The sequence below is a fragment of the Pseudoliparis swirei genome, chromosome 9 (genome assembly GCF_029220125.1).
Source record: "Pseudoliparis swirei isolate HS2019 ecotype Mariana Trench chromosome 9, NWPU_hadal_v1, whole genome shotgun sequence".
Taxonomy (NCBI): domain Eukaryota; kingdom Metazoa; phylum Chordata; class Actinopteri; order Perciformes; family Liparidae; genus Pseudoliparis; species Pseudoliparis swirei.
Genome location: NC_079396.1, coordinates 3598033 through 3624986, shown reverse-complemented (window position 1 = coordinate 3624986; position 26954 = coordinate 3598033). Strand labels below are relative to the sequence as shown.

At 47.8% G+C, this 26954-nt stretch overlaps 1 protein-coding gene across 1 annotated transcript in view; it reads left to right on the top strand.

The window, feature by feature from the left end:
* Window positions 1-18: 18 nt before the first annotated feature.
* skia (v-ski avian sarcoma viral oncogene homolog a) overlaps window positions 19-26954 on the top strand; it is a 69267-nt gene continuing 42331 nt past the window's right edge. Inside the window, exon 1 of the mRNA XM_056422659.1 lies at window positions 19-1181. Within this exon, the coding sequence (XP_056278634.1) occupies window positions 240-1181 (942 nt within the window). The 5' untranslated portion in view covers window positions 19-239. The remainder of the gene's footprint in view (window positions 1182-26954) is intronic.

Sequence of the window (26954 nt, the reverse complement as noted above, 5' to 3'; positions counted from 1 at the left end):
CCACCTAGAACACTCGCCTTTTGGGACTTTTTTTGGGGTTCTTTTCTTTTTTTTGTTTTCCTGTTCTTTTTTAATACGTGGATGGTTTTGATGAAGCTTTCTGCAATTTTGGCCACTTCTTCTCGGACACCGTGGATTTACTACCGGCTTCAGGAGCGGAGAGTTACGCGCGGCGAGTCCCAGTCGACGACGACGACCCGACGGCGGATTTACGCGTAGCGTAAAGTTGCAGGAAAAACATGGAGACCGTAAATCGGCAGGGCTTCCAGCCTCATCCGGGACTGCAACAAACTCTCAAGCAGTTCCACCTCAGCTCCATGAGCTCTCTCGGCGGGCCGGCGGCGTTCTCTGCCCGGTGGCAACATGAGCTCCTCTTCAAGAAGGAGGGCAAAGAGCCGGAGCCGGTGGTCCTGCAGCATCTGCCGCCGCAGGTGATGCCGGGCCCGCTGTTCATCCCGTCGGACCGCTCCACGGAGAGGTGCGAGACGATCCTGGAGGGCGAGACCATCTCGTGCTTCGTGGTCGGCGGGGAGAAGCGCCTGTGCCTGCCGCAGATCCTCAACACGGTGCTGCGGGACTTCTCCCTCCAGCAGATCAACTCCGTGTGCGACGACCTGCACATCTACTGCTCGCGCTGCACCGCGGACCAGCTGGAGATCCTCAAAGTCATGGGCATCCTGCCGTTCTCCGCGCCGTCCTGCGGCCTCATCACCAAGACGGACGCGGAGCGGCTGTGCAACGCCCTGATCTACGGAGGCGCGTACCCGCCGCGCTGCAAGAAGGAGCCGGGGAGCAGCGGCGGCGCCTCCTCCCTCTCCCTCTCCTCCTCCTCGCTGGAGCTGCAGCTCACCGAGAGGAGCTTCAAAGTCTACCACGAGTGCTTCGGCAAGTGCAAAGGCTTGCTGGTGCCGGAGCTGTACGGCAGCCCCAACGCGGCGTGCATCCAGTGCATGGACTGCAGACTCATGTACCCGACGCACAAGTTCGTGGTGCACAGCCACAAGGCGCAGGAGAACCGGACCTGCCACTGGGGCTTCGACTCGGCCAACTGGCGGGCGTACCTCCTCCTGGGCCAGGATTACTCGGGCAAAGAGGAGCGGGCTCGCCTGGAGCGGCTCCTGGACGAGGTCAAGGAGAAATTCGACTTCGCCAACAAGTACAAGAGGAAAGCGTCATCCAGGGTGAGTCGGTTGCGGCTTTATCCCCCCGCCCCCCCCCCCCCACACACACACACACCATCCAATCCCCCATTGTCAAGATCCAGTTCATAGACGGTGTCGTTCTGGAGTTGCTTGTAAGTGCCCCCTCCCCAAGATGGGACCTTCAAAAGAAAGTGTATCTACACGGAACTAGAAAGTGTGGACTGGAGGGCAAGATGGGCTCATGTGAGTTGGTTTCCTGCCCCCCCCCCCCAAATGGAAAATTGTAAACATCTAAAAGTGTGATATGTGTCAAACATCCTGTATTTGAGACCAGACTGTCCAGATCCAGTTCATAGACGGCACCGGTGTGGTTCTGGAGTTGCTTGTGGTGCCCCCTCCCCAAGGATGGGACCTTCTTGGCCCCATCCACGAAAAAAAGTTTATCTACACGGCACTAGAAAGTGTCTGGAGGGGAGGGCTAGATGGGTTCATGTGAGTGGGTTTCTTCCCCCCCCCCCCCACACCAAAAAAAAAAGAGGAAATTCTCTCCAGGTAAAACTCTAAATCTGTCATCCTGTGTTTGAGACCAGACTGTCCAGATCCAGTTCATAGACGGCCCCGGTGCGGTTCAGGAGTTGCTTGTAGTGCCCCCTCCCCAAGATGGGACCTTCTTCTTGGGGAGGGGGCACTGTCTCGACTGCTAGATTGTGTTCCTTGAGAGCACACACACACACACCCCAAACCTCTTTAAATGGAAAATTGTCCCCCGGTAAGAATCTAAGTGAGTAGATTAATCTGTTAATCTGTGTGGGGACCGTGTCGCGTGTCAAACGCCGTGTGTTTCAGACTCTCTGGGCTCATCTTTGACATGTCGGCACTAATTGGGCCAACGACAACCAAAATGCCTCCGGTGGCAATAAAGCCATTATTGGCCCCGTGGAACGCCCCCCTCTCTCTTTGTATCGCCCCGTACTGTAAACACCGTCCCACTCACCGGCAAATGGGCTCAATGGAAACCGGCAAACAGTTAGAGAGGACATCCAACGGGAACTGAGGAAATAATTCCTTTCCTTTCTCCAGATTAAATGGCATTTCATTCTCTCTCTCACACACACACACACACACACACACATACACACACACACACACACTGCCTGAGGGAGGGGTATCTCTTCCTTCAGTCAACATTCCTGATTGTTCTTTCATTGCACGTGTGTGTGTGTGTGTGTGTGTGTGATACACTCCCCACAGCGGCTGGATTATTTAAGACCAAAATGTGCCAATCTTTTGCACCTGTGTGTGTGTGTGTGTGTGTGTGTGTGTCCGTCATGTGCCCGGCTTCCTGTGGGTTTTAACCAGCTCTGCCGTCGCCGTTGAGGGCTTTTTTTGGGGGGGTGGGGGGGGGTTCTTCTTTTTACGGTTTCTTCTCCCGTTCCTCTCCCGGATACCGGAGCGTCTCTTCTGCCAGATGTTGCCTCTGAATGTTTCCGGTAGCTTCCGTGATACAGACACAAGATACAAGACGCATCCGACCGAATAGAGATAGAGGAAGAGGAAGAGGAAGCGCTTCTAGACGTCTGAATCTGGTTTCTCCGCGCTTCTCCCTCCGGTGTTGTCAAACTGTATGAGGGGGAGGGGGGGGGGTTATAATCTGTGCTTTAGGCTTTCTGGACTATAGTGGGGAGGTTTGCGAGAGAGAAAGTAGTTGGGTGGTAGACTGATAAAAGGACCCCCCCCCCCCGACCCCACCCCCCCATAGGAAAAAAAAAAGGGCCAGTGCCGACATTTGCATGAGCTGTTACACATGAATGGAGTTGATGGAGCAGGGTTTAGAAGTATTGTGGTGGAAACATAATATGATCGCGACAAAGGAGAGCATTCAGCAAACATCGGACCCCCCCCCCCCCCCCCCCTTCAAACAGCCACCCACCTCTGACATACAGCCCCCCCCCCCTCCACACACACACACACCTCTCCCCTTACTAATTCCGACTGAAACCCGAGTGTTACCTCTGGACGAGGTGCAGAAAGCAGAAGAAGCAAAAGTGTTTACAAGGAGCCGCCGTCCAGCTGAGGTCTCTCTCTCTCTCTCTCTCTCTCTCTCTCTCTCTCTCTCTCTCTCTCTCTCCGAGGAGGAATCTGCCAAAGAAAGAGGAATCGGGAAGAGACCATTGAAGTCCCCCAAAAGAGTGTCAAAGTCCTGCCATGCATGGTGAATACTCCACTCTTGGCACACACTTCCATTCAGACTCAAGTGGGCACACCTCAAGGCCCCCCCCCTCCCCCACCACCACCACCACCACCACCACTTCCAGGGGCCTCTTCTATTTTTATAAGTGCCGACGGGGCACCTGAGTGTTAAGCCCAAGGCTCATTTGAGCCTCTACCCCGGCTTTTTAATTTGAGCTCTCCCCCCCCCCACCCCCCTCCCGCAAAGTACCATGTACGCTAATGAGGGGAATACATGCTGGGTGGGAGTTGAGGAATATTGCTCAATTTATGGCAACAGAGCTCCCCTTTGTCAGCACTTTTTTTTTTTTTTTTTTTGCACTGTCGAGGCACTTTGAGAAAAATAAAAGCTTTTCTTGGAGGACGTGAGGCGGAGTTGCTAGACGGTGTCGCCGCCGCCGCCTTCTCCTCCAGGCACACGCACGAGAGAAATTGCCGTCATCATCTGGCGGTGCCGCCGTCAGCGGAGTAACCGGGCAGCTCTGTGAATATTAATGAGGCTGTTTTTTTTTCTTTCTTCAAAAGAGCTCGCAGCTCTCTCTCTCAGACAGACAACAGGAAGAGATATTGTCACACTTCCCTGATTGCGATGCTCTTCGGAGAGAGAGGGCTTCCTTCTGAGACACGCTCTGTGTTACAGACACGAAAAAAGGTGCTTTCCCCCCCCGCTTTTTATTCAGCATGACAGAATTTTGTGAGAGGGCCGTGTGCAGATTTGCAGGGTTAATGTGTTTCACTTCAAACCCAGACGGTTTATGTTCAACTTTTTTGTTATTGTGGTCAATCCTATTCCGTCTCTTTTTTTTATTTTTTAAAAATGAAATGTTTTTATTCTTCCGTGGACTCGGGGCCCGGCGCGGCGTCTACAGGGGAAGACGGCTCGTCGGCGTCCGGGCAGACGGGCGGTCGGGTCGCTCTACGAATACATTCCAGACCTGCCACTCCTTCTCTTTTCAGCCGGCGTAGAAAGCACTCTTTACTTGGCGTGAGCCTAAAAAAAACCATAAAAACAGCAAGTGGAAGTCCAAGGAAACACTTTGATTGTGAAGTGGTGGGAAGTGATTTTATTTTTTTATGCGTATTACCGTTCGGCCACAAACGCTCCATTGTGTGACTGGACCCTGCAGGCTGTTTCCATGCTTTATGTGAACCTGGGGTTCGTTACAGCAACGACTGGAGCTGAATTGCATCGAACTATTTCGCCTTCAAAATGGCAACAACAAAAAGAAAAAAGTGACATTTGTGTGGTTAAAAAAAAAGAAAAAAGTGTCTCTAAAAGCGCTGCACTCCCAACATCTGTGTTGGCATTTCTGTAATGCGCCGGAGCTCCAAAACATCCCCATTTCACATTACATAACCTGTCACCCCCCCGCCCCTGAGAAGCCCCCACTGCTGCTTTCTGGCCTCCAGCTGAAGGGGCTGCTTGTTTCAGGAGGGGGGGCAGAGGAAGTGAACTCCCCAGGGTGGACACAGGCCCATGTCCTGTTTCATATGCGGGGCGCAGTGTCGGCTAAAGCCCGCCGACAGCCAGCCGCGTCCACGAGGGCGGACGGGACAACAGCTGGTAGCTTGTGCATTTCAATGGCTGCTAGGGGGGGGGGGGGGGGGGTATTTCTATTCTCTTCTTCATGGTTTTGACAAAATGCGACATTTTGCGAAAAAAACGCTGCTGCAAAAAAGTGTTTTTCAAGAGATTCAATGATGGATTTTCTGTAAGCCGGTTCTCTGTTTTTTTTTGTTGTATCCCTCCTGACAAATAACATCATGTCGAATTTATCTTCTGTGCTTTTTGAAAAAAGGAGGAAGCCACCAATCGGATTACAGGCCCTTGCTTAATGAGTTATCTTGCCCGGGCCGGGCTGCCAGTCTGGCTTTTTATTGGAGGCGAGTCGGTCCTCGCTGTGGGGCGACCAGAGGGCTGGAGAGATCGATGCAAAGCGTCCTTCTTGACGTCAAGCGTGATTTAAAAACGCCGTCGCTTGTCGGACTCGATTTAAGCGGGAAAAAAAGAGGCTTCTTTCTTTGGACTGTAATGCCTTGAAAAAATAGGTTATTTTAATTTGTCGTTAAGTTTGTTAACATTGAATACAACATGGGATTCGTTATTTTATTTGCTTTTTCTTTGCCTTCTCATTATGTTATACATGTTCCAGGCTTTAGACTCTTCAGAAAACCTTCTAGTGAAGCAGCGTCTAGTGTTTCGACATTTTGGCTTTACCATTGATGTTCTTTCTACACGACATGTTTGTATTTCTCAAAGAAAAGGAATACATTATATCGGGACCCAATCTCATTGGCAATGTGTTTCAAACGCTGCCGCGCCCCCGCCCAGAGTCTGACTCACTTACTGAAGAGGTAAACATCTGTCATGCTGTATCTCGGAGGATAACATCAGCTCGTGGCGAATAGCAGAAGTATCATTGAGGCGGAGACGCTGACGAACAAGAAAAGAAGAAGTTGAAGCTGTTGTCTGCCTTGAAAGGTTCTATGTAGAACCAGAGATGGTTCCTTAAAGAACCATTTTCTAAAGGTTCGTTGAGATACCATTATAGGTTATTTGAAGAACTCTTTAAGGAAATGGTTCTTTAAAGAACCCTGGTTTGAAAGGTTCTTTGTGGAACCAAAATGGTGCCTTAAAGAACCATTTTCTAAAGGTTCTTTGAGACACCTTTATAGGTTCTTTGAAGAACTCTTTAAGGAAATGGTTCTCTTAAAGAACCCTGGTTTGAAAGGTTCTTTGAGACACCTTTATAGGTTCTTTGAAGAACTATTTAAGGAAATGGATCTTGAAAGAACCCTAGTTTGAAAGGTTCTTTGTGGAACCAGATATGGTGCCTTAAAGAACCATTTTCTAAAGGTTCTTCGAGACACCTTTATAGGTTCTTTGAAGAACTTTTTAAGGAAATGGTTCTCTTAAAGAACCCTGGTTTAAAATGTTATTTCCGAAACCATAAATGGTTCTTCTACGGCACCACTCTGAAGAACCATTTCCGGTTCCAGATGGCACCTCCATTGTTCTGTGCATAGGGGGGAACCGGGCTCTTTTGGGCTGTTGGGCTCCTACCTCCCACCTGCACGGCTTCTGATTCAAAGAAGGGAGTCAACGTCTTGGACTTGACCGTCGGCTTGCGGACGACACTGTGTCAAGTCATTTATTTTTGTCGGTGGGCATTCGATATTGATGGTAGGGGTTTACGGTGGGCGGCGAGGTCCCCGCATGTTTATTTAATGAAGAGGGTCTTTGAAATATTCATCAGAACACACGGCACCGAGTTATTGTCCGGACTACCGTTTTTCTTCTTCGCCTCCTCACCTGCCCCCGGGGCTTCTGGCTGCACCGGCAAGCGCTCGGATGAGGAGGCCAGCATCGCGCCGAATTAGCATTTTAGCATCTGCCAAGTGGCGGAAGGCTTCCAAGCTTTCAACGGCAACTTTTTTTACCAGCGAGACCAAAACTGTGACGTTCTACCGGAGAGCGATTTGCAGATGGAAAAAGGTTGCAGCGCTTGAAAAGGTTCAGACGAGCGAGGAAGGTCTTTAAACTTCACCGTCTACTACCCCTACGAGGTTAGGAGTGACGCCCTTAATCCTAAAGGTTGAAGCCAGAACCCGAGACATGGACCCTGACTGTCGTTGAGTTCTTGGAGCGAGAGGATCCGCCTCCTCCGCCATTTTGCACATGAAAATGCTCAGATGATAAACATCTGTGTCTTATCTGAGAGCACTTATGCTGCTTTTTCATGACCCCCGGAGGCCTCTATTGCACATTATCACAAAGCCAAAAGTACCACGTGCCCCCCCACCCTTCATCGTCTATGATGCGTTTTGAAAAGATACTGTGGGGTACCGCTTGAGAGGCATCCCATCTGATATCCACACAGGACAGGAAGTCCTTTTCTTCTCCCGCCGTCAGCCCCTAAGATGTCCCCTCGTAAGGACATTTACACTGTTTGGCCCAGGTGAATTGTGGGTATCAAACAGCCGGGACCGCTTTCATTTCAAGACGAAACCCCCCCCCCCCCCCCCCCCCCGCTCTCGTCGGGGGTTGGGGGTTTTCTCACTTTGTGCTGCGTCAGCACAGGAGCGCCCTTTGAATGTGACGGCAGTGTCGTGGCCCCTCTGGAAGTTGCCCCTCCGCCCCCCCCCTCCTGCACACCCATATGTTTTGGAGGAGCAGCCAGCGCCACGCGACCTTTCCTCCCCCCCCCACCGCCCACCAAATAAAGAGGTGACCCACCTCAACCCCTCGGCTCGCTAGAAGCGCCAGGCGGGCCAATCGCGTGCCTGCTGAGCGACTCCCACGGGACAGATGGCTGTCTGACGGAGGCAGCGAGACTCTCTCTCCCACACACACACACACACACACTATCATCCAACCGTTAACATCCACCGCTATGTAAGGAGACGAGTGTGTGCGTGACGAGAGGCGCGTTCGGATGCGTTTCGGTTTTTTCCCGTCGAAGGATTTTAAGTCTCGCACAAAATGTGAAAATATGCGCGGCACATGGGAACATTTGCAAAGCAAAGGCATCCTCCGCCTCATTTGGTGTGTGTGAGTGAGTGTGTGTGTGTGTGTGTGATTGCGCATGTGGCGCTGGTTGAAGTTGAACCGTGTGCTTGTGCTCTGTGCCTGGATCAGCTGTCGGAGCTGTTGGAGAAGATTAGCATGAGCTCACTGCGACTCATTTCCATCCCCATCTGCTTGTCTCCCACAGTGACGCTTCCCCTCACTACTCCCCCAACCACACACACACACACACACACACAGAGCACGACCAACTACACACATGCATGAGCACAGACATCCACACACAGCACCCAGATTCCACCCCCGCAATGCCTGCTTAGTCTTCTAATGAATACAGAAGCAGACAGAATCACGTGCAGACACACACACACACACACACACACACACACACACACACATCAGCTGCACTATAACGACACAGGGCCGAGAATACCCCGATAGTGTCGTGTCAGAAGCCAGAGGGTCCATCTCACGCCGTCGGGGCAACACCTGTCGTCTTCGTTTGGGGATGACGGGTAGAGACGGAGGACGTTCAGAGCGACGACGACTCGAATCTGATTTCCGATCGGACCGGCACGATTCCTCCAAAGAGGCCGCTGCCGAGTCGACGCGAGAGCGAGAGTCGAGGAGTTCTATTTTATTTTAAAAGAGGCACTGCAGCAACGCGGCCAATCTGGTTTGTTGGACATGATTTCCATATTTTTTGTTCTTCTTCATGTATCTTTTTTTCTTTGCTCATCCTAAAAAAAATCCCATTGGAATTCTGATCCGGGAACCATTGGGGTTCATGATTGTTTAAAATCTGTAGCTCAAACTATTAGAAGTCAAAGCTACCCCCGTCACAGCTGTGTGGCGCCCGGGGCTGAACACAGGACGAGGATTACCCGTAACCATCGGCCTTCAGTGGTTTTAGCATCTTGCTCATCTTTTATTGTCATGGTACCAGCAAAAATAAATAATAAATAAATCAAGGACGTTTCAAGTTTACGCTGCGAATCTGCTTCAACTTGGATTGCGTCCCACAGCCGTGTGTGTGTGTGTGTGTGACATTCCTCTCATAGCACAAACCCTCGTCACACAGAGCTTTAAAAAAATTTTTCTCCCGAGCTTAGATGTTGTGGCGAGAGGACATTGAATGCCCCACTACCCCTTTTAAAAAAAAATTTAATGGCGTGTCATCGGTCGAAAGGCAGACATTGAGAAGCGTCCGAGAGGGCTGGAGATGTATCCTCTGTTGTCGTGGAGGCCGGCCGGATCTCTTTGTTGTGTGTGTTTTTGTTTTGTTTTGTTGCATTGACTCTTCAAGGGGTTGGGGTCTCACACTGGCTTGGCCTCAGCCATGTGGAAGGGCAGCTCCCAGGAGCTCTGGTGAGGTATAATTGTAAGAGTGCTGGGGGGGTTGGTGGTGGTGGGGGGGGGGGGGGGAATGTATGCTGGCTAGCCATTGTCACCTCTTTTGTGCTCGGGTATCAGCTGTGGATCTGTGATTGTGGGACGGATAGAGGTGATAACCCCCACCCCATCCCCCCATCCACTGTTGGGATGATCAGTGCTCCCAAAGCGCCTGAGTCATGGACCAGCGCTTATTGTTTGCCCCCCCCACCCCCCCACCCCTCCTCCATCCTCCCTCTGTTTGCTCATCTCTCGACGGTGCTGCTGCCGTCCGGCACAAACAAACAAAAGAGGCGAGCTTGGCCTCAGCAGCGCACGTCTCTTTCTTTTTTTTTCTTCTAGTAACGGTTATCAACAATCACTCACTCACGTGAAAATATACTTTCGCTGCTCTAAAAACGTGTTGGAAACGTTAAAGATTGGAGATTGTTCGCCATCTGTGCAACAATTGCAATGCCCACTCGGGAGTTGATCGACCAGTTTGGAACAATAAGGTGTCTTCAAACAATCCATTGTTCAGGCCTGCTCTGGAAACGGTCCACAATAAATGATATATATTTAATAATTGTTGGGTGTCTTTGCTTTAAAGTCCCAGTGGAACACACGTTGGGGCCTCTTTACCTTCTGCATCGTGAGTTTTCTCCTATATTTGAACATTTGAGTGGAGCACAGCGAAGAGGGAGATTTAGAATGAAATCCTTCACATTTGATTGGACCGTTGAAAAAGTGGGCGGGCTTAGAACGTAGCCCGATACGGAGCTACAGAAGACCGTGGCTTCATACACCCGTTCCAGGTTTAAGATTGATTGATGGATGGATGACGATGTTACTGATATTGGTTGTCTTATTGGCGCATGCCATTTTCTTGTGTCGGACGAAAACGTATGGATAGTGATATAAAAAGACAAAGAATTAGACTTATTTGCGTAGAGGTGATGATTGGGGATGTGAGCTAAAAGGGTAAACAGGCGTTTTTAATTTAATTTTAGATTTCTATACCGGACAGAGAGAGAGAGTAAGGAATAAAGAATATGTTGAACAGCTATAGATGCTTTGGATTCCGTGTTTTTCTCAGAAAAGGTGTGTATCTTCCTAACAGAACAAAGACCTCTGATTTTTACTTTTGTTTAGTCTGCTCTGACTTGATGTCGATGTCTCGCCGCTCTCCGCCGAGGCAGCACGGGGTAATCTTGAACTGGATTAATCAGGATAGTGCACCGAGTTGCCCCATTGTTCCAAAAAGGAAAGCAACTTTTAACTTTGACTGGCCATTATAACCCGTCACAGTTTTTTTTCAGAAGAAGTTAAGCCAAGAGGGAGACGCTAATGAGAGTAGATGTTGAGTTTGAGAGGTTGGGAGTGTGAGAAAGTGAAACCAGCCGGCGAAGGACAGGTGAGGGCGGACCAGAGAGCCGGGTGGGAAGCAGAACTAGGAGGGTCTCATTCAGGCTCCCTGTGGCCTACCAGGAAGTCGAGAGGAAAGATGCGAGTTGTGTGTGTGTGTGTGCCTCGGTTTACTCCTCTGGAACAAAGTTATAAAAAAACAGGCTTGCCGAGTCCTTTTCCTTTCCTCCCGTTGCAAGTCACCAAATCTCTCCAATGGATCCGTCCCACCCCCGCACTCTGGCAAATGAAGCGGCCATGCACGATGCTAAATAAAACACAATGTGCCTGAAAGGAGATCCCTCCTTCTGGCATTGGCGTGTCTGCTTCTCAGGTTCAGGAAGCCTCCACACCCCCAGGCCCAGACTCGCACATCCCAACCCAACCCCCCCACCCCACCCTCCCCCTCAAGTCAACCCATTGATTCCACACATCCCACGCTCCTCCCCCGCGCCACCCACACTATTCATTTCTTATTGCAGAGCGCGCACACACACACGCACACACACGCGAATGCAGCCGCGGAGAAGAGCGACACACACACACACACACACAATAGACAATAGACCTCTTGAAGTCCTTGGCTTATAATTAATGTAATTGTAGATCTCTAAGACAAAGTAATGTGTGGTGTGTGTATCCACCTCTGACCCACAGCCGGCACAAATACATTATACTCATTGTCTTCCTTCGGAGGAACACTGCCAAGGCTATCTTGAGCACCAGGACATCTGTTTATATAAAGCCCACTACCATTTATATATGTGTGTGTGTGTGTGTGTGTGTGTGGTTTGCTGAGTTGTTGCACACTTTTCTCGACGGCGTTATGGTGTCTGCCACATTCTGGGACTGTTGTGCCTCCAGGTTTCTCTCTCCTTGGTGATCATCACCACCAGATATCTCTCCTAAAATATCTATTGTCTATATCCGTGATTAATAACCCAGACGGTTGTCGTCACCGGGAGCGTTCCACTCGGTCACGTCGCCTAATGTGGCGCTGTGTCTGTCTTCGACCGAGTGTGAAGCCACACTGGAGAGCTTTGTGTTGGTGCATAAAGGAATTCCAAAGCTTTGAAGATATGGCAACAAAACAAAAAGCTTCACTTCATCTGTTCCTAGGATTTATAGTACAATATAAAAATGCATGCGCAAAACACAATAGCACCACTCGCATATCCATAGAATGCAGGTTATTCCATCCAACATAGGAGTGTCATCATTTCTAAGGAGAATCAAGAGACACATGCAGGCAGACGAGAAAGTGGAAGTTTGGTAATTTGAGTTTACAGCTCGGTCCGAACCCAAGACGACTTACATTGGTTACTTGAAAATGACTTAAAAATACAAATCTTGTGCACATTTTAATGGCACAATTTCTAGATCATGAATATCATGCAAAAATCAAAAGTCTACATAATTGGATTAGTGTGATTTTATTGCCTCGCCCCAAAACGACTAGAACCCCTTCGCCCACTGGAGATAAAACCCCGTTAGCGGTTACACTCCCAGGACAGATGACTCTAAAGTAGTCTCGGGGTATCTATTGTCTCCAGCTTTGATCGGCAGTGGAGACACAAAATAAATGAAAAAGAAGTGACACCGGTCTCCATGCTGCTTTCTACCGGTAACCAAACATACTTTCTTAGTGCTTCTGTGACGTGGTCCATGGCATTCTCATCTTCTGGTGAAAGGGAAAGGAGTCTTATCGCCGACGGTTACGAGTATTTCCCCAAGTTAAAAAAAACCCCACTTACGAGCAAATATAGGTGGAAAAAAGATTCAGTTCAGATCTCCAACGCGTATTTGACGAGTACGTGGCACGCCGCCCAAAATCTCAGACGCGGTTGTACAGATCTTGATCCGGATGAGGCGAAGAACACCTGCCACGCTCTCTCGTGCAGCATGGTGTAAATATGTCATTTTTTTCTCTCCCTTCTCCCTTGAAGTGGTTTCATTTCTCAAAAGATACGAGCGCGGGGTGTAAGATCCGATCGCACGAGCGGTCGGCCCAGATTCTCGTTGTAAAGGCAGGTCGAGGTGTGTACTGCGCTCCCTCACTATCTCGACGAATCACGACGCAATACCTCCGACTGCCACAGAGCGTCGAGGAGGCAGTGTGTAGGGCGGAACCAGAGGTGTCATTTCTCTCTCTCTCACCCCTCCATGCTTCCTTGAACTGGTTCCTTTCCCCGTGTCATACCCATTCCTTCCTCCCCCCCACCTTCACCAGTCGGTCACCCGGGATGTTGCTGTGAAACATCAGATTCCACTTCCTGCCGCGATCGATACATCTCAACTCGGATCAGATTATTATTCTGAAACCTTGAAAACGAAGGCGGAAAAAGTCCCGTAGACTCGGATGGACGATCTTTACGATATCCAACGAGGAGACGCCGCCGCGGTCATTAAACGAACGACGTTGTCGGTTGTCAGTGACCATATTTGAGCACTTGTATCGTGGAACCATCGGTGTTGTCACGCATGCTACTTTTCCATCCATTACTACGCAGTCACAGTTCTCAATAGGGGGGGGGGGGATAGAACGAAAAAGACGAAAGAAAGGGTACACTTGTGTAGGGGTCTTGCTCAAGGACACTCAACATGCAACTATGGGGAGACCACTCATTCCCTATGAGACACAGACAACCCCTAATACGGGTCATTGAGGGTCTTCTGCGGCTTTATAAGGGAGTTCCAGGTACCTCAGTGGGGTTTATTCATTTGGCAAGACATGTTTACCTTCGCATTGAAAATGCGGAAGGTTATGTTTTGATCGCCATGTATTTATTTATTTGTATGCGTGTTACTCGCATAACTCAAAACGTATTAAACCTAATCCCATGACATTTGGTGGGATGATTGGTTATTATCCGGGGACCATTTGATTAGATTTTGGGATTGATCAGGTCAAAGGTCAAGGTCATGAAAAGGTCAAAATCTTCTTTATACCATAGCGCGCTCAATTTTTATCCAATTGGCATGCAACTAATGCCACAATGTTCAGAATTCAATGCCCAATCTTGTGATATGCGAAGGTATGCGCTCTACTGAGTGCCTGTTCTAGTTTATTAAAGTGACGTACAAGCCAAAGAGGATTAAGGAGGCGTCTTTTAAGAATATCTGCATTCACATTCACTTCCACGTACTTCAGGGGCATAAGGCGACGTACACATGGCTAGAAAACAAGGAGCTAGAGAGAAATGGAGTGACAGAACATATTAGTTTGAGTATGGCCTTTCAGAAGACACAGGTCTACCAGCGCAGAGAGTTTGAGATTCATTTTCTACAGATAGTGAAGATGGATGGATGCCTCAGACCTCCTCTTCCTCCTCTCCAGCGGCAGTAATGAAATGATAGATCCCTGATGTGGATGGGAGCAGAAGTGGAGGGATGACCTCACGGCCACATGATCGCCGCTCGGGGACGAGCCGGCCGGGTCGCGTGTCGATTCGTCTTCCCCGCCGCCAGAGGAGAACCCGACCCGGCCCCGGGAGACGAGGACAGGAAGCGGCACGAGCTCCGATCTCTTTCCTCTTGGCCTCCAACCACCATTTTGTCACAGATCACCTTCTTTTTAAAGTTGCCGTTTGTGAGTACGGATCGGCAGATCGCGATTTCACGATCTTTCAATCTCAATTCAAGATTTTTTTCCCACATTTTTTTTTCGGTCCGAAACTCGAGCTAAAGAATATTCCTGTGAGGATGGAAAACACTTCGTCACCAATTCTAAAATTCAAAACCTTTCGACGATACCTTGAATATGAACAGATTAGCGCTTCAGTGGCACTTGAATGTCTCTTACTTACGGTATTTATTATGGTATTACTTATGGTATCTTATGGTATTCTGGAAGTAATGTTGCTTTCTTGATTCTTTTTGTTCTGAGTTTTTATACTCATGGTTGAACAAAAACAAATCTGAATCAATCCATTGTTAATTCCATATATTGGTCTTAACTTTTGCAAACATATGGGGCCATGTTTTCTCCCGTTGTTTCCTCGGCTGGCCCCCAGAGCATCACCGGGGTTCAGAGAGGTCGCTGATACCAGAGTTTACTCCCAATGAGAGGCTCCTCCCCCTTTTGTTCATGACTCAGTGGACAACAGCCAGAAGCCTAGAGCGGCCTTTTTGTTCAGAAATTAAAACACAGCGCGCACACACACACACACACACACACACACACACACACACACACTCTTTTTTCGTCTTTCCTCTTCTCCTCTTCTTCTTGCCTCTTCCTCTTCGTCTACTTGCCTCTTCTTCTTGCCTATTCTTCTTCTTCCCCTTTTTCTCAACAACAACCCTGCGAACCGAGTCGAGTTGAACTTAGCAGTGACTTAGACTTCTGGTTTCCACACCACACCCACTTCCTGCCGGAGGCGTCTTCAGCGGTAACGGTCCCAGTTGTTATTTTTTTGTACTAAGTCTACAAACGTTTGACATGAAAGGATGAATCATTCCTCATGAGAAGTCTCTAGAATCATTGGCGGAAAGGTTTAAAAAAAAAACTCAAGGGTTAGTCAAACTTATTTGAGTGTTGTCTTAAAACCAAACACTCCAAAACTATGACCAAAAGTTGTTGGATGATATTGAATATCATAAAACACGGTCTACAGGAAGCTTCTGCCTCCCCAGTATCAGCATTCCGAAACCCGCATTTGTCAAACCAGACCTCCAGACCCCTCCAGTGCTCCTCTGCCCTCAAATAGATGTACCTAACAAAAAAAACAACAACAACATGGGCAAAACCAACAGCACTGTTCTGGGCTGGGAGGTGTGTGTGTGTGTGTGTGTGTGTGTGTGTGTCGGATATGTAGCCCAATGCTACGTGGAAGTGCCACCAGAATTTGAGGGTTACGTATAAAGACCCCCGGTGAATAATCCAAAGAGAAGAAACGGAGGGAGGACGTTTATCCATTGGTGCCCCCACCACGTTAATTCTCCTCCTCTTCCTCATCCTCCTCCTCCTCTTCCTCAAGAACATACACCATGGTGGCTGTGCGAATGCTCCGCAATCCTTTGCAAGTATCCGGCACATTACTGTGTATTCTCTGGTGAAATCTCCCCCAGTCTCACGGGGTCATTGTTCTTTAGCTCTAAAGCACAGACGGGAGACAGACGGGAGACAGACGGGGGACAGACGGGGGACAGACAGACAGACGGGGACAGTGTTTTGAAAAGAAACGAAGCAAACTCCAAGACTTATCAGCGCCTCTGGCAGTCATAAACGGAGAGGCCTCGACACAATCTGCACGCCGCTGCGTCTCCACCCACCCCACTCAGACCGCGCTTGTATTTGCACAGTGTGTGTGTGTGTGTGTTTTCCATACAGTAGTGTTAATGAACTTTGAGCCCTCTCTGTGATTGTAAAAAAAAAAAAAACAGTCGGCATGCCGCATGAGCGTCGCCCTTGATAAGTGAGGCTGGCCACTACGGGGGACCTGAGTATCAGCTTTACAGCATCAGATACACACACACACACACACACACACACACACACACGTAGCGTGGGCCGCCGCCGTGTTGACCGCCGGCCGGCGGGTAGGGCGCGTCGGACAAAGTCCCATTCAGAGTGTTAATTGGGCGAACCTGAAGTTCAGCGGCCGGAGACTCTCGACAGGAATAGCAGCCGAAGTGTCCGCCGAGGGAGGATGGCGTTAAAAAAAATGGGCTGCGTGGTGTTTGTCTGTGTGTGTGTGTGTGTGTGGGGGGGGGGGGGGAGCACCAGCCACCAGCCACCATGAAAAATGTAGTCTATTTTAGTCTGTCAGCTCGATGGGGGCCGCCCGCAGACAGTCAGACACCTCTGTGGTGTAGTGAGAGGGGGGGGGGGGAGCGATAATGGATTTACTTTAGTGTGTGTTTCAAGGTGCCAGACAGTGTCTCTCTCTCTCTCTCTCTCTCTCCCTCAAAGTAGGCTATGCTGCGGCTTAAGCATTAAGCCAAGGCAGACATTTTTTGAATAAAAAAAAACCTACTTTCCTTTTCATGCTTGGAGAGCGAGGCATCAGTCGTGTGTGTGTGTGTGTGTGTGTTAATGCACCGCCTCCACGCGGCGCTCTGGCCCTGCATTATCCCAAATGCTGCCGCTGTGATTGGAGGGCTAATTTGGTTGCTCAGCAAATGCAGTTTTCTCGGACTAAAATCGGAACGGCGTCGCCCTTGATAAGTGAGGCTGGCCACTACGGGGGACCTGAGTATCAGCTTTACAGCATCAGATACACACATACACACACACACACACACACACACACACACACAGTGGAGTTCTTGTCACTGCAGCACCAGACAAATCTCAGAAGGGATTATTTGATTATTTGATCACGTTTGTACTCTAAACTGAGAAACGGAGTCCGTTTGTCACGTGCCTGGTGGACGCAGCTGCGAGTGTATTTTCTCAGACCTCATAAATTGCGTCATGGCGAAATCCCACCTGCTGATAGATTACTTTTTTTCCAACTATTTGTCATATTCGCAGCTCAGGGTGACACCATGGTGACTCCTGATGAGTTACACAAATAGAAGCGTGGTGCGACCAGCATTTGTGTTTATGGGCTACAATGGGATTACTACAGTAGATGGATTTTGAAAAACAGAATTATATTTATATATATTTATATATATATTTATTTTGTATATATATTTTTTTAGATATATATTTATTTTGTATATATATATTTTTATATATATAAATATATATATTTATTTTGTATATATATAATATGTATATTTTATTTATATATATTTATATATATGTTATATTTTATACATTTATTATATATTATATATATATACATATATATACATACATTTATTTATATATATTTAAATATATATTTATATACATATTTATATATATATATAAATAAAATATATAAATACATATAAATATATATGTATATATATAAAAAATAAATATATTTATATATATAAAAAAATATATATACAATATATATATTTATATGTTGCAAAGAGCGAAGGTGGCCTTCAAGGTGGCTTTTTATTAAAGCAGTAGCCGGTTAGTGGTCATCACGGCACTGTTTTTGTTTTAGAGGGTGGATGTGGAGGGCACCGAGGTGCATGCTGGGACTTGTAAACATGTTTGCAGTAGTACTACTGTCTATATGTATGCGAGGGTTTGTGCCTAAGAGCAGGAGGTCGTCTGCTTTTAGCTTCTCGCTGGGAGTGTCACGTTTTCTCACCTTACGCCGGAGCGACTGAGGACGTCTCGCTCTCTGGTGCGGGCGGAGCCGCCGCCCCCCAGAAACACGCCGCTCTTTGGGCGAAACGTGTCTTTTCACGACCAATGAAGTCGCTGCATTCCATTTGCCTTTTCGGTTCAGACGCAACAGAGACTTCACTCGAAAACTCAATCAGTGCCAATATGCAAATTGTGAGGCAGGTGAATGGTGGAGCTCCACTCGCACCGCTCGTTATACACGTGTGTGTGTGTGTGTGAGTGTGTGTTTGTTTGTGTGTGATGCACGATAGCTAATATTCAAATATTTAGGCTCTTTGTTTACCACTGAATCGTCTGCATTGGGTAGACACGTGGATTCAAAAAAGAACAATCTTATAAAAAGTGCACCACATTTTTAAAAGGTGTATATATATACACCTGGAAAACGTGTTGCCTTCAAAAACTGTTTTAATAATTAAAAGCTTAATAAGTTTAGAAAGAAGAAGAACAAGTTGTTTTGGTTCTACTTTCACAAATATACACCTGCTGTTGTTTTTAGCAATATATTTACCAACAAATCTATACATTATATATATATATATATTAGAGCTCCAACTTATATTTACTTCTGTTATAAACTGTATTCTAAGAATATGTGAAATCCTCTTGTTTGTCGTGTTACCTTGACTCAGAGGACTAGTTTAGCTTAGCTTAACACAGCTAGCTGGTTTTGCTAACATCCTTGCTAATAATGAGCTAGCGGCTAGTAGCTAATTCTATTCAGTTTATTTTGTATCGCCCATTCATAAACTGAATTTGATTTAATTACAGCTGCGTTGAAGGATGTGGTACATGGTACATTAAAATATAATCCTAAGAGACGGGTAGGACGTTTAGAAGTAGAAACCGTTGAAGCTAACGGCGCTAACACTTTTATAGTATCCAAGAGTCACATTTTGGTTTTGTACTTTTAGTTATCTCATCCGACTCTCATCTGAATTGTTTGACTGTTCCTTTAAAAGGTTCTTCACGGCATGATGCAGTGGAACCCTCTCAGCCTCATGTGGGCCTGACCTGGTTCAGCCGAGCATCGCGTGCCTGACCAGAGCGTCTCTCTTCCTCTTTTCCATTCATCCATCCATTCTCTCTCTATCTCTCTGTCTCTCTCTCTCATACCCCTCAACCATTCTCCTCTTGCTCTCTCCCCCCCCCCCCCTCTTCGTCCCCACCCCCGCATCACAGTCTGCCTCATCACCCATGCTGCACAGTTCACTTGAACACACACACACACACACACACTCTCTCTCTTTCTCACGCCCACCTCGGTGGAGCTGAGCTGAACAATTTCACAGCGGCTTTACGGCAGACCATCGCAGACCTCCGTGCTGTGGAATAAAAACAGATCAGCACGTCAGTGGCTCTTGAATGGCTCTCACTCATGGTACTACTTATTGTACTACTTATTGTATTACTCATGCTATTACTTATTGTATTACTCATGCTATTACTCATGCTATTACTTATGGTATTACTCATGCTATTACTCATGCTATTACTTATTGTATTACTCATGCTATTACTCATGCTATTACTTATTGTATTACTCATGCTATTACTTATTGTATTACTCATGGTATTACTTATTGTACTACTTATTGTATTACTCATGGTATTTTTGTAGTTTGACTCTCTTGAAGAAATGCTACTTCCTTGCCTCTTCTTGTTCTGAGTTTGTTCTCGTGGTTGATGAACTTATTGTAAGTCTCTTTGGATAAAAGCTAAACGACACGTAAAGTAATGCAACGTCCAACGAGACGGGAGAACACACACATCGACATATCTGGGTCAAGATGTAGGAAATAAAATGGAAAAACAGTCTAGGCCAGACTGGCTTTCTATTTCCTGGACGGGGATAGAGTCGAGACAAAGGGCAGCAGCAGCTTCGAAAATAGAGCTGTGCATACCTTGCTAGAGTAGAGCAGAGTAGAGTAGAGCAGTGTAGAGTAGATTGGAGTGGATTGGTGCTGGAAACCATCCATCTTCTACCTCAGCATTTCACAGGATGAAGAGCGACCCGTTTGTGGGAGGCCCGTCGTTCATGTGGAGGCCCGACTCGTACGGGATGACTCACTTCACAGAATACAGCAAACGCCTCACGCGTGTTTCTTTTTAAAGCGACCCACGCTGGTCACGGGGGGCGGGGGAGGGGGGGGGGATGGACAGGCTGCTGCGTCTTTAAAAAAAATAAGGAGAAAAACTCTCTCCAAGCTGCTTTTCAGCTTACCGGCGATGCAAACTAGGTAATCGCCCCTCAGCACGAAATGGCTTCCAGAGCAACCGCACAGAACGCACGACTCGCGTCCAACGCCACCTCGCCGCTTTAATCGGATTCTTGTTTTGTTGTTGTTGTTTTTTTTTGTCCTCAATGTTATGTAAGTGGGCGCTGTTGTCGCTCTTGTTTGGATGCACAGCACTTATGCTTCAGGTTGGTGAATATGAGAGTGTGTGTGCGTGTGTGTGTGTTTGCGTGACTTATCATTTTTAAGCCTTCTCAGCTTTTTTTCCCTCCTGGTAGCAGGTGGCACCAATATGGTGCAACGGTGTAAACCAAAGACACATACAAGGAAGGGAGAGGGGAAGGTAAACATGCAGCTTTCAGGTTTCATTAAAACATATATATATATATATATATATTCATTTACAGCGACAACAAGAGTTAACTCTATAAAGTGTCTGATATTATGAATGGGAGATAACGTCTAAGAAGTCAAATGGTAAGGGACCTCTATCCAGATCCTCCTCATACATCCAGCAGGAAGTGGTGGTGGTGGAGGTGGTGGAGGAGGTGGTGGTGGTGGAACACAGCTGCACCAGGGGGTTGGTTTGTGGCTCAGATAGTGATGCATTCATGGGAAGAGTTAGCCAATGAATGGTGGGGGAGGGAGGCAACTTTTCAACAAATTGTCCCTGATGGAGTTCTGCACAGGCGGCGCTCAGGTGCCTTAAACCTGCATTCTTTCCACCAGGGGGCGACTCCTCTGGTTGTATAGAGGTCTATGAGAACAGGACTAGTTTGTAGTCTTTTTTAAATACAGAATGATATTTATTTAGTATATTATGGTCCATTTAGAGTCCACTGATAGACATCAATTAGACATTCACAGATGTCTTCCAGACAATTGACATTACATGTGAAGATTTCTAGATGATGCTAGCCAAAAATAGACGGAAGAAAACTAAAAGTATGAAATAAAACAACGTATAACTAGGGAGTGATCTATTCTCTATGGTTTTTTTTTTACACTTCCACAGTGTTTTTTCACTTCATGAAAGTTGTACTTTCACATCTGGTTGCCAAAAAAAACAGGATTGCGACATCCACAATGCCCGAACTCTTAAGAACCGTCGACCGACACTCCTTAACATCCCTCTTCACTGTTTTGCAAGATGTAGAAGTGCAAAAATAATCAAATCCATACAATCTTTGTCAATCACCATTGATAGGATGCACTGATTTGGTAGAAGCATTAGATTTGATATTTTATCCATGTATTTTATATACAAGAAAACATGTTTGATTCCTCATTTAATCGTCTCTTTTCATTTTGAAGGAAAGAAGCTTCGTTTTCATCTACCTGGTTTAGAGATTTGGATTACATTGGGAATAATCTAATGTGCATTTCTCTTAAAGCAGCAGCAACCTCGGTATGAATTCTTTTTTTAAAAAGAAAACTCTTGGAAAAAGTGAATTCAGTAATGTTCTGGCAGATAACTTGTGTGTTCTGGTGACAACACCCCCTTTCCTCCAATGTTCCTTTCTCAGCTCATATGCTTCCCATCAGGCAGAGTGATCTACATGACGTGTGTGTGTGTGTGTGTGTGTGTGTGCGTGTGTGTGTGTGCGGGAAATGGCAGAGAAGCCAGTCCTGCTTTCCAGATGTGAGAGAAAAGGAGGGAAATGAGGAGAAGGGGGGGGGGGGGGGGGACGGACAAACGGACTCTCTGCGACTCCAAGAACCGTTCTGGTTCCAGGGTACCTTTTGCGATAACCAGGTTTTGGATCCCCCGTTACCTTTTGTCGAACACTCTTGCAGCCAGAATCGCATCTCAGCCTTAAACCGCCCTCAAACCACGGTTTTCCTTATTCGCTCTCTCTGGGAGAGGAATCCATTTTATAAACACGGCTATTAGTCGTTGTTTTTACCCTTGGCCTTGGATATTCTGGCCTTCCGTACCTCTCCTCAGAAGCCACAACAGCTTCTTCTCTGAGGTTTCTCAGTTCTAACCGCCCCGGCCCCACCCGAGTGGGGCTACGCCGCCGCTCTGGATGCATCCCAAAACGTTTCTGTCGGCCTGTTATTCAACCTGACCCCTCCCTGACCTGACCCCGGGCTCTCTGGTCGGTTTAACTGCGGACGTAAAAGAAGGGCTGTGACCTCTGGTCATTAAAGGACATTTGGCGCAATTAAGCCTTTTAAGTGTCCCTCCCTTGATTACTTCTCAAGATAGTGTTTGTAGAGTGAGTCTGCGTTTCTAAAGGCCAGACGCAATCGCCACCCGGCACCTCCCCCTTTCCCTTTTGTTCTATTTTTACAGTGGTCCTGACCATAAAGTCAGTCAAGAGGTGGCTTTGGCTGTTTCGCGGTGAGGTCGCGAAGGGTCGCGAACCTTCCGTGACACCGAGAGACAAGCTTTCTTCAGGGCAAGTCTGTGTCAAATACACATTTTTATCAGTTGGCATTGTTAGAGCTCCTAATGGGGTACGTAGTTCTCGCACTATAGGGCCACTTGACACACTGCAGACGATGCGCATCTCAAGGTTCCTCCGAAATTAAAGGGCGGCAACCGAGATCTCTGCACGGCGCCGCCACTTTGCCCCTCGTCTCGTGAACTCTTGGGCAGAGGACAGGAAGTCAAATGCCGACAATCCCGACCTCCTCAGGTGACTTGACCGGAGTGATCTTGGGTTGGAGCCTTGTTGTCTTTAGACGCCAGGTTTATATGGCTCCAGGGTCAACTGGTCACTGTTTTACAGGGGTGGAAGCTAGTTCACAGGCAGAACAGCCCCCCCTCATGCCATCTGCTAGCCATAAAGCCAGCCCAGTAAGCCTGACTTTTGTACTGTTTAATGGGGCTCTCTGGGGGTGAGTTTAGGTAGGAGAAGACGTTGTAGGGCTTCTGTTTGCCTTCTTGGCCCTCGCTTTAGTTCTGCAGTTTGATTCCTCCTAAGATGATACGTACCGAGATTTGCCCGTGGCATCCTTTCGATGCGTTTCAGCTGAGGGCTTCTGTCCTTACGATGGCAGGGTACGGTCCTGAAGCAAGAAGCACATCAACTGTCTCAGTAGGTTGTCATCGCGAGTCGCAACTGACCTCAGCATCTTGACGAATGCAGTAAGTTGCCAACCGGGGCGGCCTCTCTTCATCACTTATTGATTCCTTGCGGCAGGCATGGCTCGCGGAAGGTTACATGAAGGATGTTCGGCTGCGGCATTCGATACGCACCCCCCGGTTCAAAACGGCTGACGACGGCGAAGATCTGCTTCACGAGACTTGAAATAGATAACGTGCAGAAACGGCCCGCCGGCTTCCGAATGACATCACTTTCTGGAGGCGACGAGGGCCTTTCGCAGAACATGTCAGATAAGAGAGTGAGAAAGGAAATACGGGAGCGTTCTCAGCGCCACCAGAACTAGACGGGGGGGGGACAAAAACAGCCACCGGAAAGGTCATGGATAAATGAAATGAACCCTTCCAGAAGAGTCTAAAATGGGCATCCTTCTGGAAGAATGTATACCTTTTTCATTCGTCCAATTACGAAGGGGTCGGTGAATGCACCGACGAAGCTTGCAGGGTTCAGGACCTCCCAATAATGTGAAGGACCACCGACCAAGAGGTTCAAGGTTGTATTTGCCATTTGTGGCCAGACCAACCGTCCAGACGTATCGGATGTCTAGTGGTCTAAATGCTTTGTTTTTCTCCTGCAGCTTGAAAATCCAAAAGTCCGCATTTGATACGTCATAATTGATAAGGTGCCGCGCAGAGGAGCTGACGGCTGTTTGCGGTTCGCTTAAGATGGGGGGGGGCGTGGGGGGGGAGCTTCAAGACCAGTACTTTGGTCCCAATTACAGCTAATCCCTTTAGTTGCAGGGAAAGTGGGGGACCCCCTGCTAGCAGCGAAAGCTATGTGGGGAGGAAAAGCTAAGCAAATGAGGAGGGGGTGTACAATTGTAGCCACCCCCTCCGCTCCCGAGAGAGAGAGAAACAACTCAAGAACTATGATCTGTCTTTTGTCTCTGCCGATTCATCTGCCTTTTCCAGATGAAAAACGTGGCACTTTTCAGCCAAAAGCTTGAGATATGTTAAGTGGAGAGACATTAGCCAGACCAATCCTGTTATGAGCTTCAGCCCCGGGGGGAGGGAGAGGGGGCTCAGGGGGGGCAGGGTGCAATCTTCTTAAGTGATTAATCACCATGTGAAAGTGAAACCTACTGAGGGATTTTGTTGTTGTTGTTGCTTTCAGCTATCGAGCTATTGTTTCTCTTTCAATATGGACCCTCATGAGAAGCGGTCATGCGCTGGTCAGAGAGAAATCGTTCGCATTCATCATCGGACGGTGTCCCAGACTGGATTCACTCAATCTGAACTTTCAGAGGAACGTTTCTTTCCGGAGAGACGCCGTTTTCCAGAGGAAAAAAGCTGATTTTTTTTTGCCGTCGACGCCACATCGTCATCGGCGTAGGGTGCGTGGTTTTGTCAACTGGCATCATTTACGTCGCGGCAGACGGCATTTAGCTCGGCCCCGGTTGTGAAAAGCCCCTCATTAAGGTAGTGAGATGAAGGAAAAAAGGCACTTATTCCACCCCCTCCCCCCCCACCCGCCGCCGCCTACATGCCTTGGGCTGTGAGCCGAGAGAGCGATGTCAGCGGAGGCGGGAATCCAGAAAAGAACAAATGAAGAGGACAGAAGTTGGACATATTGCGCTGCGGGTCACCACCTCTCCACGGAGAGGGCCGAGTCGTGGCAGACTCTGTTCCCTATGTTAGTCGTGTGTGTGGGTGCTCGCGCTACGTGATCGTGACGAATCGGTCATGCTCACAGTCGTGCCGTGTGTCGGCATCTGTTGGTGTTGGTGTTGGTGTGTTCTTGGCACGACTGATAACACAACCAGCTCTGATAGTTCTGGATCTAAACTACCCATAGCTGACTGTTATCGGTTTTTTTTTGCCTGACATTAAGCAACCGGGCCATAGCGATAATCGGATTAGTGGCTCAGATCCACGGACGTATGGAGAGAAGTCGTACAGATTGTAAAACCCTCTGAGGCAAATATGTGATTTTGGGGCTGTATAAAATAAAGTGAGTTGAATTTCCTCCTCCTCCTCCTCCTCCTCCACAGTTGGGGTTTCCCCCCTATGTTCTGTACCGCTATTTCCTTCCCTTTTTTATAGGAAGAAATGGGGGGGCTGCAGGGCCTTTTTTTATTTTTTATTAGCCGCTGCTCGCAAAGCAATTACTGCGCTTTTAATGATGTGTCTGGAATTTCACAGGCCCCGCCCCCTCTGCCGTGTCACTTAGTGCAGGAAAAAACCCACGCCTGAGACGGTCGAATGAAAGTAAACCACCTCCTACTCACGACGTCGTCAAAAAATGTGTATTTTTGATTGCTTGATTCCAGAAGCTCTTAAAGGCCATGTGGTCTCACTTCGTGGCCCCCAGACCCGAAGAGCCCCCCCCCCCCTACTTATAAAGTTAGGAAACACAAATAACGGGAGGGAAACTAATGATCACAGCAGTAACTCTCACTCACGGGGTTCATTTCAATTAAAAGTGAAATTAAAGGCAATTCCTCATTTAGCTGAACGAGCACTTTGTGAAGCGAGGCTTTATTGCGCAATTAGTCCGCTCTGACTTTTACGCTGAATGCTTGAAGATGATTTGAATAACTTTTTTCTTCTTCTCCTTTTCCATGTGGCGTGTTCCTGCTCCCGTGTTCCCATCTCCAGGTGAGTGTCACTATCTTTGGTTCTTCACACTTTCTAGCCACAACACCGTGTCAGTTGTAGCAGGGGCTGACCATGTTCACCTCGATCACACACACACACACACACACACACACGCTGCCTTCAGCAGCATACCGTGTTAAAACGTTGTAAACCAGTTGCAGGAGGGAGGAACAGGAAGGGGTGGAGACGGGTGCGGTAGTGAAACCCCCCCCAGCGCAGACCGACATTGGGTTTGACCAAAATGGCCGCCAACCACAGGCCCAGGGTGTAACCGCACGCTTTCGGCTATCTTCCGCGTAGCAGCGGTGCACGCCGCGACCTACAAATTGTCACAAGGTTTTTGTGTGCTTTTGCTTTGTTTATTAATTTTATTAATTTATTTGTATTTATTTGTATTTTGTATTTTTTTATTATTAAATTTTTTACATTTATTTATTTGTTTTATTTGTTTCATTCATTTGTTGGATTTGTTTTATTTCATTCATTCAGCGACAAAACATTGTAAATGACCCCAAAAATGTATTATATTACAATAAATAAAAGAAAAGAAAAGAAAGAAAAAACAGACATAAGTAGAAAATATACAGACTTCTTAAAGATTGAAATGCTGTTTCTGGAGGTGGATGTTCTCATCGGCTCTGGCCCGGCGGCCTTCTCTCAGAACAAAAGGCCCAGTCGTCCCCCCGTGAGGATTATAATACATCGGCTCATCTGTGGGATGGGCGGGGGAGAGTATCGAGGTCAAGGGTCAGGGTGGCCCATGTGTGTGTGTGGCGTAGCACGGTCTGCACACAGTCTTTCTCCTTGGCATGCAAATGCATTGTTACTGCACCCTGAGGGCTGCCAGAGGGGTGGGGGTGCGGGTCGGAGGTCCGCTGAGGACCAACATGAGGTTCTGTTGAGGAATAAGCGACAATCAGCGCAGCACTATTGATGTGGTTGTCATCTTTGGGCGTCCCAACTGCAGTGCATTGATTACAGCCACGTGACCTTTACACACCGGGGGTCACGGCCAATACAAAACACGAAACATCCACCCGCATATATTAAATGCCTCAGGCTTTTATTGTGAAAGGTAAGAATGGTCTGCGCT